At 36.0% G+C, this 17,945-nt stretch overlaps 1 protein-coding gene across 1 annotated transcript; it reads right to left on the bottom strand.

Annotated features, from left to right (window-relative positions):
- Positions 1-5,916: 5,916 nt before the first annotated feature.
- Positions 5,917-13,154, bottom strand: LOC109237178 (ABSCISIC ACID-INSENSITIVE 5-like protein 2; the record flags this gene model as incomplete). The annotated part of the gene is given in 5 exon segments (XM_019403445.1): positions 5,917-6,247; positions 10,621-10,692; positions 10,775-11,194; positions 11,196-11,242; positions 13,097-13,154. Coding segments are annotated over 5 exon segments (669 nt in total), but the record flags the coding sequence as incomplete, so codon positions are not given.
- Positions 13,155-17,945: the final 4,791 nt, after the last annotated feature.

Raw genomic sequence — 17,945 nt, 5'->3', positions numbered from 1 at the left:
TATTTTGTTTGATGTAATTTAACTCGTCAGAAAGCTTAAAAAGAGAGTAAGATTTTTAAGACTTGCGATAATATTTATGTGACTATAAAACTTATATTTGTAGTATTCTAAAATATATTATAATATTTTTGTAGCTTTAAAAATTTCTCAATAATGATTAAATCTGAAGTTTAAAGTTAAATTATTTTTAAATATAAAAATTTGTCAGCCTTATCTGGATTAAATAATAATAATAAGATGATATCATATAAATTAAAATTAATGGAGTATTTAATTTCTGAAGAGAGCTTCTTTCCAAATGTTCTCAAATTTCCACTATCCGTTGTAATAGGACATTCCATCTCTAAAATTAAGATTTCAAAAAGAATCTGTTAGAAATATAATTTGATAACTCAAAAAAAAAAAATACTCAAAATCACATCTAGATTAATTCTTTTAATGTGGTCTTTATTACATTAAATAATTTGAATATATTTCTTTAATGTTTGTAATTGATAACTACCAAGTTTGATTTCAGTTTCTACAAATTAAAACTGACCATTAAATAGCTATTATGGAATTCTTTATATTAGTTTTGAAAAAGTCAAATTTTTATATAGCAATAATGACTATTATGCTGGCAGCCAAATTTTATATAGCCATAATGACTATTATGCTGGCAACGTATTTTTCATTATTTGGACGTTACCATCAGATTTGAACATTACCATTAGATAGTTGATTTGTTTTGGACTATATATATTTATGTGTTTTCATCTTCTAAGGAGAGTGAAAAAAGTTAAAGACTTTTCTTCTTTTTTCTTTTGTGCTGGGTTTTCTTCTCATAAATCTTTGTTGTTTCTGCTCCTAGTTATACTAGAAGAGCTTGTTGAATCATGGGGGATACGCCTAATATTATTCATCTCGGGGTGGGTGAAATATCCTTAAGGACAGTGTTTTTGACACGCCTCAAGCTAAACCTTTTATTCTCCATAATCATCCAATTTTTTCCAACAGAATCCAACAAAATATGGAGGTAGATTTGCTCAACATTTAATTGAATTCAAAATAAGTTATTACAAATACAAGGGTAGAGGACGCATTGTATGAACCAACGTACAAACTGTGTGAATTAAATATTATATAAAGGTATAAAGCAATATTGTCTTTTTCGTCTCCTTGAGCTGAGGGTTTATCGAAAATAATCTCTCTACCCCCTTGGGGTAAGGTAAAGTCTGCGTATACTCTAACCTCCCCAGACGCAGTTATGAAATTTTACTGAGTTGTTGTTGTCGTATAAATGTATTAAGAATTGGGGGGGGGGGGGGGGTAGAACTGCAAAATTGATAGAAAGAATGAGATTTTTCAAGAGTGAGACAAAAAGTTAAAACCTTTATTCTAAAGAAGAGATTTTGTCCAGAGCCATCCAAAAGGGTAGAATTGCAAGAGTGACATAAATAATTACAGTTATGAATCCTATCAAAAAAATATGAAATTTTTTAGGGATAATTACCTCGATGTGTTGGGCTCCAAAATAATAGTCGGTAAATATATATGTTCTGTATATAAAGTATATCGGCTTTATGTCGGGGCGCTCGACCACAGAGGCCATTCACCTTGTTAGAAGTTTTGGAGCAGTATAGGGTGAGAAAGAGGGACTTGCATATGGTGTTCATCGACTTAAAAAAGGCATACGACAAAGTCTCGATGAGGTTTTGTGGAGATGTTTGGAGGCTAGAGGTGTACACGTTGCCTATATTATGGTGATTAAGGACATGTATGATGGAGCAAAAACCCGACAGGGGATGGTAGGAGGGGACTCAGACCATTTTTCAGTCATGATAGGGTTGCGCCAGGGGTCGGCACTCAGCCCTTTTTTGTTTACCCTGGTGAAGGACGTTCTGACGCGCGACATCCAAGGGGAGGTGCCATGGTGCATGTTATTTGCAGATGATATTATATTGATTGACGAGACGCGAGGTAGTGTGAAAGCGAGGTTAGAGGTGTGGAGGCAGACCCTGCAGTCTAAAGGTTTCAAGCTGAGCAGGACCAAGACAGAATATTTGGAGTGTAAGTTTAGTGGTGACACTTAGGGAGGGGGAGGAGAAGTGAGGCTGGACTCACAAGTCATCCATAGGAGAGGAAATGTTAAGTACCTTGGGTCTATTATTTAGGGGGATGGGGAGATTGATGAATATGTCACATATCGTATTGGGCATGATGGATGAAATAGACTCAGTTCTGGTATTTTGTGTGACAAGAAGGTGCCACCAAAATTTAAAGTAAGTTCTACAGAGTGCTTGTCAAACCGGCTATGTTATATGCGGTTGAGTGTTGGCTTGTCAAGATCACCCATGTCTAGAAGATGAAGGTAGCAGAGATGAGGATGTTGAGATAGATGTGCGAGCACACCAGGTTAGATAGGATTAGGAATGAGGTTATTCGCGACAAGGTGAGTGTGGCCCCCATTGAGAACAAGATGCGGGAAACGAGGCTTAGGTGGTTTGGACATGTGAGGAGGAGGAGCACAGATGCCCCGTTGATGAGGTGTGAGAGATTGACATTGGAAGGCCTACAGAGAGGTAGAGGTAGGTTTAAGAAGAAGTGGGGATAGGTGATTAGGCAAGACACGACGCAGCTTCAGCTGACCGAGGACTTGATCCTTGATAGGAAGGTGTGGAGGTCGAGGATTAGGGTAGTAGGGTAGGTGGTCTAGATTGTTCATACCAATAGTATTCGCGCACTCTCGCATTCTGTTGGTAGTAGGTTTCTATGACTACTTGTCATTTTCTTTCATTTTGACAGTCTTATTATCGTGTTGTTTTTATGCTGCTTTTACATGGCTTTTTGGTGTTGTCCCACCTTGTCTATCTTTTAATTAATATGGTGCTTATGTTTTCCTGAGTCGAGGGTCTATTAGAAACAACCTCACTACCTTCACAAGGTAGGGGTAAGGTATGTGTATATACTACTCTCCCAGACCCCACGATGTGGGATAATTCTTGGCATGTTGTTGTTGTATATTAAGTAAAAATATACATATAATATACATATTATATACACAATTAGTGTATACATTTTGTATATGTTAGCTAGTGCTTGTAATAAATTTCGATCTACAGGCTAAAAATAAAAAAGCCTAAATATTTATGGCGGAATAGGCCAAATTGATCTTTCATACAAATACACACACACAATATTTATATAGTATGTGTTGTGCATTCATACATCAATATACACATAAAAGACTGCATCTTGTATGTCTAACACTCTGTTTGGATCGTTGTTCCCCATCGTTTTATAATGTATTGTATTGTATTGTACCGTATCGTTTTATGAATAAAATTTGGATAGATTGTATTGTTTGTTATTGTTAAATAATATTTTGTTGTTTGGTTTGACTGTATCGTACTGTATAGTAAGTTTACTAAAATACCCTCAATTGTTTAAATATTAAATTTATCGAAAATTATTCATAAAAACAATTTTAAAAAATAAAACAGAAGCAAGCAAAACACAATAATAAAGCAGAACAAAGGAGCGAGATAGAAGAAGGCAAAACAAAGGAGCACAACTAATTAGAATTTAGTTACAAGCAAATTAGGAGAAGAAATAAAACAGAAGGCGGCAAAACACCTTTAACATTGGTCTGAAAAAAAACAAAGTAGGTTATAAGTTGGAGATTTGGAGTTAAAATAGAAAAAAGATAAAGGGTAAAATAGAATTGTGGAGTAATAAGTAGGGCATAATTGAAAGAAAAATAGAAAATAATCCCACCACACCAAATCGGTTGTTTCAGAAAGGGGGACTTTTCATTGTTCAGAACAATGGATTTAACAATGCAATACAACCAATTTTAATGAAACAATCAAAACAAACACTGTTGTGGAAGAACAATACAATACGATACAACGAGGAACAACCATCCAAATAAGTTGTAAGAGGTCTCAATAAGTCATGTTTGGTGGATTCGAGATGGGTTACATATTTGGTGTAGACGAATGTAAGTATATGCTATGAATATGTACAATTTTTGCTTTAGGCCAAATATATAAACCCCTTGTTAAGGTAAAAATTGCGCGAGGCGCCCTATTTGATCGCCCCCATTTAACCTATACCTATTTTTTTTTTTTTAAATTTTGACTTGTACCCACTCTTTAAACAACTTCAGCCCCCTTTCTACTCCTCCTTCTCCTCCTTCGGTTTCTTCTTCTTCTTCTTTCTTCTGCTGCTGTTGGTGCTACTATGAAACTTCAGTTCATGGGATGATTGCCATAAGTATATTTATCAGATTATTTAAAAACAAATTATAAATAATTTCGTAAGTTAGTAGACAATAATTTGTGAATATTTCCACATAATTCTGTTCTTTTCACGTTTATTGTTTCCAACATTTATGATTTAGATATTGTTGGCAATCTGATTATTTTATAGTAGTAATACACTATGAAAGAATAAGGTGATTATTTATCTAGTATGTTAGAAGTTTTTTCAAAAACTTCAGCTTATATAGTGCTGAAGTTTTTACAAATGAACTAAATAACTTCAGCATCTTCTGCTGAAGTTTTTGAAAAAGCTTTATGACAAAACTAATGAATTCAGAAAAAAAAAAACTTCAACTTATATACTGCTGAAGTTGCTGCTGAAGTTTTTGAAAAAGCTTTATGACAAAACTAATGAATTCAGGAAAAAAAAAAACTTCAACTTATATAGTGCTGAATTTTTTACAAATGAACTAAATAATTTCAGCATCTTCTGCTGAAGTTTTTGAAATAGCTCATCCAGGACAAAAAAATTCCAGCTTATTTAGTGCTGAAATTTTTACAAATGAACGAAATAACTTCAGCATCTTTTGCTGAAGTTTTTTAAGAAGCTATCCAAGACAAAAAGACTTCAGCTTATTTAGTGCTGAAGTTTTTACAAATGAACGAAATAACTTCGGCATCTTATGCGGAAGTTTTTGAAAAAGTTTTATGACAAAACTAATGAATCCATGACAAAAAAACTTCAGTTATTTTAGTGCTGAAGTTTTTACAAATGAATTAAATAACTTCAGCATCTTATCCGGGACAAAAAAACTTTAGCGTATTTTTTTTGCTACTTCATGCCTGTCTACTAGAATGCTGAAGTTTTGCGTGATTGTCTTTGCTACTTCAGCCCCGTATGCTGAAGTTACGCGAAAAAGTGGGTACGCTTGCAATTTTTTTTGTAAAGCAGACACAAGTTAAAACGTGACTCAAAAAACGGATATAGATGCAGATCCCCCTTGTTACGAACTTCCATTTAGACAGTTTGAGCCTATTATCCGTTGGACACTCAAATAATTGACATAGTGTACCTATTGTGCTTAACATGTATCCTTTTCTTCTCCTCCCCCCCCCCCCCACCCCCCCCAACCCCACCCCTCCCCCCTCCCCCCAAACCAAAAAAAAAACACAAAACACACACACACAAAAAAAAAAACGAATTTTTTTTCTTAAAACTATGTAATAGCCACTAATGGGCTGGTGAAGTACTAATTCTTGATAGAACTCTGTGTTAGTTTTCTATTACTCTTAACTGAAGATTAAGCAACCTGAAAAGATTTATAAACGTCACTATATTGTGAAGAGAACACATTCACTAGGGAAAGACAGGATTATAATCCCATGACTAATTTATACCATATGAGAGGTGGGATAAAGTAATCCCAGGTTTGATTGGATAAGGTAGTATAAAATAAGATAACCTGGTCTGAAATTAAATTTATACCGTATTTGATTTGCGGTATAAATTTATCTTCCCACCTTATACGTCGTACCAAACAACCCCTTAAAGTTGCTATTGCATATTGCCATATAGGCTATAGCACAGCTGATTTACATTACTTGCACCGATTTGACATCCCCGAGTTGAGATATCTAAATAAAATCTCGTGAAGTAAGAAGGCCGGGTCGATTTTAAAAGTGTAACCTAATGTAGAGTCCATTTTCCTGTCCATTTCATTATCAGTATTTCTAAATAATATCCATAACATATACATATAAACAAACAAACAAAAAACTAAGTTATGGGCGGGAAGCAAAGCACATCACCAGCAGAAGCAAACAAGCTAAGGCCTATCTCCAACTTCAAAGAACTGTCATAGAGGATACACAATCCTATGCCTATCAAAACTACAGTAACTTCTGCTAAATAACTAGAGAAAGCACTCTCATCAGATTGAACTCGTTCGTCTGAGCTGGTATCTTGGTTCAGATGACAACTCGGATAACATCTTCTCTAGCTCCTGCAAGGTATAGTTCAGTAACATATTGGTTAAAAAGACGATGCAAGATGTTATGCTATGCTTAGGAACGGAAGTAAGTAAAGGTGTCTTTTATAACATGTAGATGTACCGCGTTTTGCCAAGTCCAGACAGGTATATATACCACTATGCGGAATTAGCCCTAGTAACAAGACATCTTGAAAACTGAGTAGGAAATATACAACAAGATTCCCAGTCCTCAGCGACATTTGCATGTCTTGCAACACTCTTCGAAACAACTTTACAAGGAAAAAAAGGAGGAAAGTCATAATGCAGATCCTCGACGTGAAAAAGCAGTTAACTATCTACAACCCGAGGATACAAAATTGTCCATTGCTTCTGAATTTGCAGAATGACCATACTTGGATTACTAAGCGACAGAACTCAAGAATGGCATCCACGGTGCTTATCCAAATATCTTAGTCGGCGCGAAACTATATGGCAAAAGGATCCTTGTCAGCACGTAAGATCAGAGCATAGAGCAACTAGTTTTGCCGCACCAAACAATAGGACTTCTTAATACACCAGAAGAAATATATACATCAACGTCCACTAAATGCTTAATGTTATCAGCACTAACGAAACAGCTAAAACGGCCAAAGCAGCTAACCTAGCTGCAGATGCGCTCTAACAAATGATACGAAAGAATATTTGATTTAATAATACTATTGGGGTAGAATTTTCACAGACCCCCATCTGTCCAAGCATTGGTGAACAAAATTACCCGGCACCTGTGCTAATGGGAGGTAGCAGATATGGAATTAGTCAAGGTAGGCGCAAACTGGCCAGGATACCACAGTTCTCAAAAAAAAAAAAATTCAAAAAGTCCCATAAATCAACTATGAAAGACATGGGCCGCAAATTATTAAAGAATGAAGAAAGGCACTAGTGCGACTAGTTACTTGTTTAAAGATTTATAAACACGGCTTATGTCTATATAATACTTGGAAAGGGAAAATCAAACACGTATAACATCAAAGATCCAATTTCATAGAATGTTAATCCCATGGCACCAACACCACAGCCACCCTTGATTTGGCAGCTACCATGATTCAATACCCCTATAGCTTTAGGATACTTGTGATTCGACACTAGTAGTCTAGTACGACTAGGCTGTCAGGGTCTTTTCTAGTGTGCGTGTGTGTGTGAGAGAGAGAGAACCTTGAAAAAAGGCAGAATAATACAAACTTTAGTACATGAATTCTTACGTAGATCAGGACCAAGATGAAGTGGTCAACATGCACCATAACTCCAAGATAACTACTACTTTTGGACCATAATAAGCAAAGTAAAACAAACACCTTTCGCCACACCAAAAAGTTCTAAAATGCATTGATCAAACACAATCAGGGTGTCACACATTTACAATGCAAGCAATGCTTTTTTTAGTAACCAAACTATCACGAGACCAAATTTGAGCACAAGTCTTCATAACTGACAAGGACACTATGGATGCATTGATGCAAGGAACAAACGCCATGGAAAAATGGAATAGAAACCAAAAGCTGACACAATTATGAACTAACGAGTGTTAGATGATAACGTAAAATAGAGAAAGAATTATGGGGAACTCTAGATTGAATTTCTATTTGACATCTTCCCCAGCCTTTTCCTGCATCTCCTTCTGTTATTTTGTATAGAGTAATTTAAGGAAGCAAATATCATTTTTCCAACGAAGCGAGGAAGAAAGAAGGGAATGAATTTCCAAAGTGTAACTCAATTCTCCTACATCGGGAGAGCAACAAGAAAATCACCAAAGCCCAACTCATTCAGTCACCGTGTACTACAACTACGACCATCAGTTCACCAGTGTCCTCGCAAGAATGCCACATCAATCATCAGAGACAGCATTCACTTCTCACCATTGTGTCAATTGTTCAAAAAGGCAAGAATTTCAACAGAATGATAAAGCATAATATCTTTTTTCTGGGTAAAAAGCAAAATATTCTAAACTCAACTCCCAACCCCACTCCACTAAATTTATTAAAGACACTGGTGATGCCAAACAATCCTTTTAACCACATAACTAAGTGCGCATTAATTGGATAATTGGGTACTTCATTTATGATAGAGAGCTTCAAAGCATTACCTATCAAATAATATTCTCAAAGCATTTAAAAGATGATCTTATGCTCACTCTAATGCAACTACTTATCACATATGTAGTAAGCTAGCTTGTGGTTTTGTTTTTTACCTAGCTTGTGCTTCACGTTAAATTTAAAAGATGGTTCCTTATCCATGGTGATGCATTTTTATCCTCCATCTTTAGAGCATAGTCAAAAATCAAAATGGTCAACAAACTAACCAGAAATTTGGGGAATCAGTACCTCTGCACCTTCCAAGTTAAGCTAGAGAGATGGACACCTGCACACTATCACTACGACCGACTTTGGAGGGGAAGGGGACTTAAAAGCAAGTTTGAACCTACCTTTCCAACCCAAATGACATGTATACATAACAACTCCCTTGGTTCCATTTTATGACATCTTTTTTTCCATTTAATGACATTTTTTTAGTCTGCTTAACTGACCTTTCTATACTTGTAAACTAATTGATCTTCGCATTCACAGTTTTTCCTTAACGGCCAAAGGAAAAAATTTAAGGCTCTTAGCACTGAGCCTACTGTAGTTTTAAATTATGGGTTCAGACCTACTATTTGTTGCAATCTTAGTGGATTTTTCCATATAAACTTATGTTCCACGTCGAAAGTACTGGCTTCATCTCCGTTGCTGCAACGCTGCATCTGCCTCTGTTAATGGCGTGCTCTTATAAATATTGACATGGTATAGCTGCTATAGCATGGCATATTGATGAACAATACAAACTAAGGATATTTTGCATTTTTATGTATATTTAGTTTTATTTTAAAAAACGGATGACAAAACATACCAAAGGTGTGAAGACTAATGAATCTAAAATATTAATTACTCAAAGCTCTCCAAACAAAAACACCATGGGAGCAACCTACAAACAAGAGTGTTCTTTGCTCTATTTTTGTATCAGCTCTTAAGTGTTCTTTCCACTCACAGTGACATACAAACATCATGCTTACATTAATGAAGGTAGATAGTAGATATTGGTGCTAGGCTTTCACACACACCTCATTGGCAATTCCTCTCTGCTACTATCTTTTAGTAGGTACTTTGATCATTTCCCCCCAACTTAACTGGGAAAGCAAAAATAGTCCTTTTCGGGGAAAAACGTTGTGGTAATTTGAAGGGACATTTTGGTAATGCCATAAATATAAGGTGGAATAATTGAGGTGCACGCAAGCTAGCCCGGAAACCACCGTCATAAAAAAAAAAGGACCAAGTTGAAAATAAGGGACTATTATAGCAATTTACATCTCCAAGCAAAATACACAATAAATAAACCATTTTGTGCACCATGTGCCAAATATATATATCAATCAGCTTACTTTTAAGAATGACAGGTTGAAACGGGAATATTTGCAGTTACACATATCGCTGCTCATTACACAGTTTCCTTTTTTCTTTTTAAAAGGACTGCTGATTACAAAGCTCTCATCATTTATTCATTTTACCTTGTAAAACCCAGGTCAAGCATAAACTCAGCAAATGAAAATGTCACTTTTCAACCCAAAGAGAACTCATTTTCTGCCTACACAGTACAAAATTAGATCATTCCTCCCCTTTCAGCTCCCCCCCAACGCCCCCCACCCCACCCCCACCCCCCCAAAAAAAAGAACTAGGGATCCATGCCAAATCACAAGGTTTATTCAAAGAAAGCTAGCTAATCATGGACATTCACAAACTCTAAACGGTACTAACAGCTAGTTTGAGGCAAAACCTATTAGATTATTTGATATAACATTAACAAGAGAAGTATCTTAAATCGTGTACCTCAGACATAAACTGCTACTCATGACCAGTCTACTTTTTTATTTATTATAAAGACTCATGACTAGTCTACTTTTACTTCTTTCTTTGAGTTACTAAAAACATAAAGGATATGTTTGATATGATTTAAGGCTCAGCCCTTTTTTCACATTTTGAGTATTTCTCTGGTAACTCCACATTCTTTACAAGCCTATTTATTAATGACCTCTCTAATTCCAGTGCAAAGCCAGTAGTCCTTCGGATATTAATTATCTCACTTCTAAGACGATTCATCTTTCTACAGTCAACAACGGTTCCCTTTAAGATAAACTATTGATCATCAGAGATCTCCAATCTGTTATTTGAGACAAATGGCACAGGGAATATAAGGAGTTATAAATCAGCTTGCTAAGCGCATGAATGAAATCAGAAGCCAATAACACAACAAATAATTCTTCTTTAAAGGATATATAACTAGTGGTTGAAGCCTCATATACATGATGAGAGGATCCCTACCTTCTCTTTCTTAAGCTTCATGTTCTCCTCTTCCAGATGTGAGACCTTGTTCACGAGCTCATTCTGGTAAGCCTACACCATGCAAATAATAGATTACAATGTGAAGTACAAATGCAAACTGAGGTTGCGAGCAAAACATTCGTGGACAGCACACCTGTTTTCTGGCTCGAGAGCGTGCAGCTGACTCTCTATTCTTGATCTTTCTCCTTAGTCTCCTATCAAGAGTCTTATCGAAGTCCGAAGCATCCCTCTTCCGACCAGAGACCGGTGTATCCGACAGCGCATCAATCGAAGGAGATGGTGACAAGCCTATCTGAGGCACAAAATTTTGCACTGCCGTAGGATTATCCAATGACATTGTATGTCCTAAAGAAGCATCAGCACCGAAAAGCCCAGCTTTCACCAAGTAGTCCTCCAAAGTTGTCTCGCCAAGAGTTGGCTTTCTCTCTTGATCGTTCATGCTGTCGAGATTTCTCACCGTTTGACCTTGTTGTGTGTCTCTCCACACTTTATCAATTGTATTACTACTAATCGCCTTTGCCAGAGTTAAGCTAGCATGATGCTGAAAAGAAGTCGGTAGGGGAAGTATTATCAATATCCACACCAGCAAACTGATTTAGATCTGCATTCCACACACTCATTAGTAACTCATCAAGATTCATACCGCCGGGAGGCTTACCTAATTCAACAAACTGGTTCTCAACCTCGTCAAGTGTGAGGTTAAACCATATATTTTGCCTGCCAGTGTAAATGAGATTGTCGCACACTCCCATGAGATTCATGGTCTAAATCCCCATTCATCAAAACCTCCAACCTTAACCCCTAATGGAAAACCTACTCTGTTGAAAAATAATACTTTTGGTCAAATATAAAAGAAAATACATTCTTGATCATCCTCGTTAAGACCAAAGCAACCAATCAATCAACCACATATCAATTTTTAACCCCTTTTTTATAATCAAGAAATCCCCAAGAATCAGCTGGCGCACGGCTCGAGACCTGGTAAATAATGGCTTCCCCATAACCTTCTCTACTTAAAATACCAGGCTTTTGACCGCGGCATGGTTTGAACTCGGGACGTTCACCTAACCCCACACATTACTTATGCCCGTACTACTGAGCCAAAGCTTGGGGCATCAATCCCTTGCCTATCTAGGAAAACAATAAAGAATTGATTCAATCCCAAACTAGTTGAATTCTAATTAATGAGTCCTCCATAATCCATGTCTATTCTGCTCTACTTCAGCCCCATTTCCCCATCAAGACCAAAAAGGATAGATAGATTTTACCCATATATGCAATCTTCACTATCAAAAAGCTTCAACTTTGCTGGAAGATCTGCCCCCAATTATAATCCACAAGTGGGGTCCGGAGAGAGTAGTGTGTACGTAGACTTTACCCCTACCTTGTGAAAGTTGAGAGACGGTATCCAATAGACCCTCGGTTCAAGGAAAATTGAAACCAATAATATGAATATTAAATCCTATATATCCATTTAGCTCTAATGAGTCTCATTTCCCCGTTAAGACCGAAAAGGAAAGATTTTCACCATATTTGCAACCTTCACTACCAAAAAACTTCCACTTTTCTGGAAAAATCTTCCATAACTCCACCCTCAGCCCATCCCAAAAAAAAATCCAAAAAACACACACACACATACGCAGTCTTTTCCCGTCCCAACTATAAACGGGATACCTTCCTGAATCACACATAGAATGCCACTGAATCCTCCCTTTTGGTGAAGGTGGGGTTATGGAACCACCCGGTGTACTAAGCTCCCGCTATGCGCAGTGTCCGAGGAAGGGCCGGAACACAAGGGTCTATTGTACGCCGCCTTTCCCTGCATTTCTGCAAGAGGCTGTTTCCACGGCTTGAGGGTTATGCAACCACAACAATAACAAATAAACCTCAGTCCCAAACACAAGGGTCTATTGTACGCAGCCTTACCCTGCATTTCTGCAAGAGGCTATTTCCACGGCTTGAGGGTTATGCAACCACAACAATAACAAATAAACCTCAGTCCCAAACAAGTTGGGGTCGGCTATATGATCCTCACTCATCATATTTTCCTTTTGCTTATCAATAAAATAGGATAACCACTGAACCCCAATTATAACAGTGAAGACATAGTTCTTCACAACACAATTACAACTGCTACGTCTTAATGTCAAACTAGTTAAATTAGCTTTACAAATCCAGACTATTAATTCCAATCCATTTGAACCGCTCTCGTTCCAATATTCAACTAGTTTGGTCCACAATTTAACATAATAGAAAGAAAAATACAGACTGTGCACAAATTTAAAGAAGATCAGAAGTAAAACGAAACAAATAAAAACCCAGAAAGCTCAAATAAATTTTTATTACTAGATGACAGAATAACAGACACCAATAATTGTTTTTTTCAACAAAAAGAAGGCGGAAAGAAAAAAAAAAAATTATTGAAAAATAGGAAGAAAGAGAAAGAGGGTATTACCTGGCAGAAGAAGAGGATCAATTAGTGAAAAACACAGGGAACTGGTTGTCGTTCGTATGGGGAATCCACGTATCACTGTATTTTTGTTCAAATCTTGAAACTGCTTTTCTCCTATTTTTCATCTATAAATTCGAGAGAAATGTCCCTATGTGTATGATTTACTTGATGGGGCCGGCCCATTGTTTTAGTGAAGCGAGAATTTTACCGTTTTAGCAAAATATTCTTATTTTTTATTTGAACATTTTTCTTTTGATAATTAAGTAATTTTATTTACCTAAGGGAAAATATATGTACAAGTAAAACAAAACCCATAAAGTTGGACATTCCCAACTTTTTACATTTGTCTTCTCTTCTTCCTTATCCCTTTAGTTACAAAAATAGACCGAATTTAACTAAGAAAAGAAATTCATCCTTCTCAATTGCCCCGCAAGTTTTCGATCCCACCGTCCCCTGCAATGAACATCTTGTGTTATTAATCTGCTTAGAACTTCAACACTTCTCGACTTCTTTTGGAAGATTCTTAAGTTCCACTCTTCCCATAAGTAGTACACACATGCTGCCATTATTAATCTGTAGATTCCAGCTTTAGTATCCTTTCCATTTGCATTCGTAACTGTCGATGCAAGTTCTTGATTCCATCCCATTGGCCCTCTGTTTATTTCCATCCATGTGAGCATTTTTCCCATAGGGCAGCAAAGAAGTTGCACTTAAAAAATAGGTGCTCGATGGATTCGTCGTCATTATCACACAAAGGACAAATTAGCTCAGTCACTTTGCTAATCTATCTCTAGTATATAGCCTTCCCAGTGCTGCCAGTTGTAGTGTGAATATCCATTTAGGATATCCTGAATTGTTGCATATTAGTCTCTTCCAACTCACCTTTGGATAATCTCCTCTAAGTTTGTTGTATATCTTCTTGATTAAGAGGTGACTGGTCTTCAAGATGTCTTCATATAAGTATCCTGCTTTCTCCAAGGTATCCTTTGCCTTTATCACCTTTTTAACCATCCAGGACGCTTGTGGAGGGTCACACGCTTAAATCTTTTAGTAATGAAAAATAGAAGATTAATGATCCATTATTATTACCATCGTTTGAATGTTGATAATTTATGTACAAATATTTACTCCAGATACTGATTTAGTAATTTATCGTAAAAAGCTCAAAAATTCATTGTTGGACCTTAGAAAGTAATAAAGAAAACGTGAGTCTTTTGACTTGATATTATTTGACTAAATTAGTGATTGAGAATTATTTGTGTTAGTATTCGAAAGTTTTATTTCAAATTTGAGATCAATTGAAACATATTTGACTTGGTTTGATCGAAATTGAAGCCACAAATTCAAAAATTACTTTGTTAAAATCACATAAAGTTATACAATTGGTAGACTTCGATGAACAATTTAACGGATAGATAAAGCAAATATAACATAAACTCTGCCCAATCTGGTAGAGAAATTCTTGAAGAGCAAAATCATGTCAACCTGGTAGACTCTGATGACAACTTAACAGATAAATAAAGTAGTATAAACTCTATCAATCTGGCAGAAAAATATTGAAGAGCAATTACTATATGCGTGTCTGAGTGCTATTTTTTAAATATTGTTTATATTTGGAACATTCGGCGAAGACCAGCCACTTACTGGGCTATTATTGTCAATCTCTCACGAGAAAAAAAAAAAAGAATCCTTTCAGTTCCAGTGCAGAACTTTTAGAGGACTAGTGGTTCACAATTCGAAATTTCACTAAATAATGTATTGTTGATTGCTATTATTTTTCCCCTTTTAAATATTACTTTTTCCTGCGCCAAGACATGCACATAACTCATATATCACATGTTACACTCCTATCACTATATGAAAGTTCTAGACCAGTTTCAAATAGTGGTGAAGCTACAAGGTAGTTGACCACCCTTCATCGACAAATTGTACTGTGTACATAGGTAAAATATTATGTTTTAGGGGTATATAACATATATTGAATACCCTTTGTTGGAAATATTTTCACTTCTTTTAAATTTGAACACCCTTAGAAAAAATCCTAACTTCGCCACTGATTTCAAACACCAAATGCTGAAAATTGATTATATGCGTAAATAATTATATGTTTAAGTAGAAGTGTTAGAGTTGAAAATAAGTTTGTATATATATTTTATGAGTACCTTGAAAGTTATTTACCTAAAAGGAGTAGATTATCACATGATTTTACTTCAAAATTGACCAAAATACAAGTTAATTTATGTCTACTCCTTTAAATTCTATATTGATTAGATAAAATAATGTCTAATAAATGTAATTTTTTTATTTAAATAACATAAAACATTTAATAGTCTGACTAAACTTTGATAATAATATCATACCTAAATAGTGCAAAATATTCATATGGAATTACAACTTCATATAGAAATTACAAGTAAAATATTCATATAAAAATCTCCCCGATAATTAGCAATTGTGATTTCCCCGAATCATCAAAAAAGAAAATTAGTAAAGTGTAACAAACAGTGGGATCACCATTAAGAGCCGTGGCCCGTGATGAATTGATAGGATTCCTCCATCCTTAACTATAGTGTATAGGTCTCGGATTCAAATCTTGATCATGAAAATAATCCTAACAGAAATGAACCTTACATGATTGAACTGGATTAGTCGAGACACAAAAAAAATAGTAGAATTGTAAATCTAATAACCTATCCACATGCTCTAAATACTCAAGTCAACCTAAAGTTTTTAAACTAAAAAGTCATAAGTTAAAAATGCGGGACATTTGTATCTATGCCCGCTTTTTGTGTTAACACGTTTTAACTTGTGTCCGCTTTGCAAAAAAAATTGCAAGCGTACCCGCTTTTTCGCATAACTTACGGGGCTGAAGTAGCAAAGGCAATCACGCAAAACTTCAGCATTCTAGTAGCCGGGCCTGAAGTTAAGCTCTAGAGCTGAAGTTTTTGTTTTGTAACTGGCGAACTTCAGCTCCAGAGCTAAAGTTTTTGTTTTGTAACTAACGAATTTTTGTTTGTAACTGGCGAACTTCGGCTCTAGGGCTGAAGTTTTTATTTTTGTAACTGGCGAACTTCAGCTCTAGAGCTGAAGTTTTTGTTTTGTAACTGGCGAACTTCAGCTCTAGAGCTGAAGTTTTGTTTGTAACTGGCGAACTTCAGCTCTAGAGCTAACTTCAGCTCTAGAGCTGAAGTTCTAGAGCTCTAGAGCTGAAGTTTTTGTTTGTCTTCTTTTTTTTTCCAGATTCACAAAGCAGCATTCATTTTGTCATCTTTCGCCAGAAGTATGATCGAGTCTTAATAAAATGAATAATGAACACTGGTGGTGCAATCATTGGACCAAGATCGAGTCTTAATCAAGTTAATAAATAAGTGAAATGAGACGTATTGTATGAAAATTCTGTAGTAATTATCATAATTTTCAATTCACCAATTATTGTAAAATTCTTTCTCTGTGGTGTTTGGTACTTCAATATAAATTTTCCTGCTGAAGTTTTTAATCGATGTTCCAACTCAATCCTAGCAAATCAGTTGCTTATTTTTCTTTCAGTGTACTTAGTAAACTAATTGGGATCGGCGCTTCCATAAAAGAAAGAGGTTGAGGGCGGATATAACTTTGAGGAGGAAAAGGAGGAGGAGAAAGGGGGCTGAAGTTGTTTAAAAAGTGGGAACAAGTTAAAAGTTTTAAAAAAATGGGTATAGGTTAAATGGGGGCGACCAAATAGGGCGCCCCGTATAATTTTTACTAAAAATGCCAACTTATGATTTATATGATATTTCGATTCATTTAAAATCATATTGTCCCTGTTTAATAAGGTAAGATAAAGGACTATGCATAGTGAGAATCTTTTTTACTTTATCAAACACTGAAATAAGCACACAAAAAATTGTGATTTTGTTATAAATAGAGTTCTATTTATGGTGAATGCCTATATTTAGAGAGATTCTAGGGTTTATTACTTGGTGGCTAAGTCACCATCTCCCTATAAATAGAGGATTCTATTCCATTGTAATTCATCCCAAAATTCAATAAGAATTTCCTTTCTCTCTTTCTCTGCAATATTGTTCTTCTACTTTTATTGTTTCATAACACGTTATCAGCACGAGACTCTACCGTCTCAAGAAGCTCTTTGAGAAGATTAAGGTATAACTTTTCTCCTCTTTTTAATTATGACTGACATTATGAAAAGAAAGTTCGTTGCCCTTGAAATTTCGGGCAAGAACTATATGACATGGGTGTTGGATGCTAAAATTCATTTAGATGCAATGGGTCTTGGAGACGCCATTAAAGACAGAAATAAAGCATCCACCCAAACTGTGCTAAGGCCTTGATTTTCTTGCGCCATCACCTTGATGAAGGGTTGAAAATAGAATATCTCACAGTCAAAGATCCACTTATTTTGTGGAATGGCTTAAAGGAAATATATGACAACTTAAAGTTGGTCACTCTTCCACAAGCACGATATGATTAGGCTCATCTGAGGCTCCATGACTTTAAGTCTGTTTCTAAATATAATTCTGCGATGTTCAGAATTACTTCTAAATTGAAACTCTGTGGAAATACTATCACTGATTATGATATGCTTGAAAAAACGTTCACAACGTTTCATGCCTCCAATATGGTCCTGCAACAGTAGTATAGAGAGAAAGGTTTCAAGAAGTACTCTGAGCTGATTTCTCTTCTCCTTGTGGCTGAGCGAAACAATGACTTGCTCATGAGAAGTCACGAAAATCGACCCACTGGGTCTAAACCATTGCCTGAAGCGGATGAGGTGTATTCCCATTATGCTAAGCGTGAAAAAGGCCGTGACTCTAGTCGTGGTCGTGGTCGTGGTCGTGGCCGTGGACGTAGACAA

This window comes from Nicotiana attenuata, unplaced genomic scaffold (assembly GCF_001879085.1).
Source record: "Nicotiana attenuata strain UT unplaced genomic scaffold, NIATTr2, whole genome shotgun sequence".
NCBI lineage: Eukaryota > Viridiplantae > Streptophyta > Magnoliopsida > Solanales > Solanaceae > Nicotiana > Nicotiana attenuata.
This window is presented reverse-complemented; position numbering and strand designations above follow the sequence as displayed.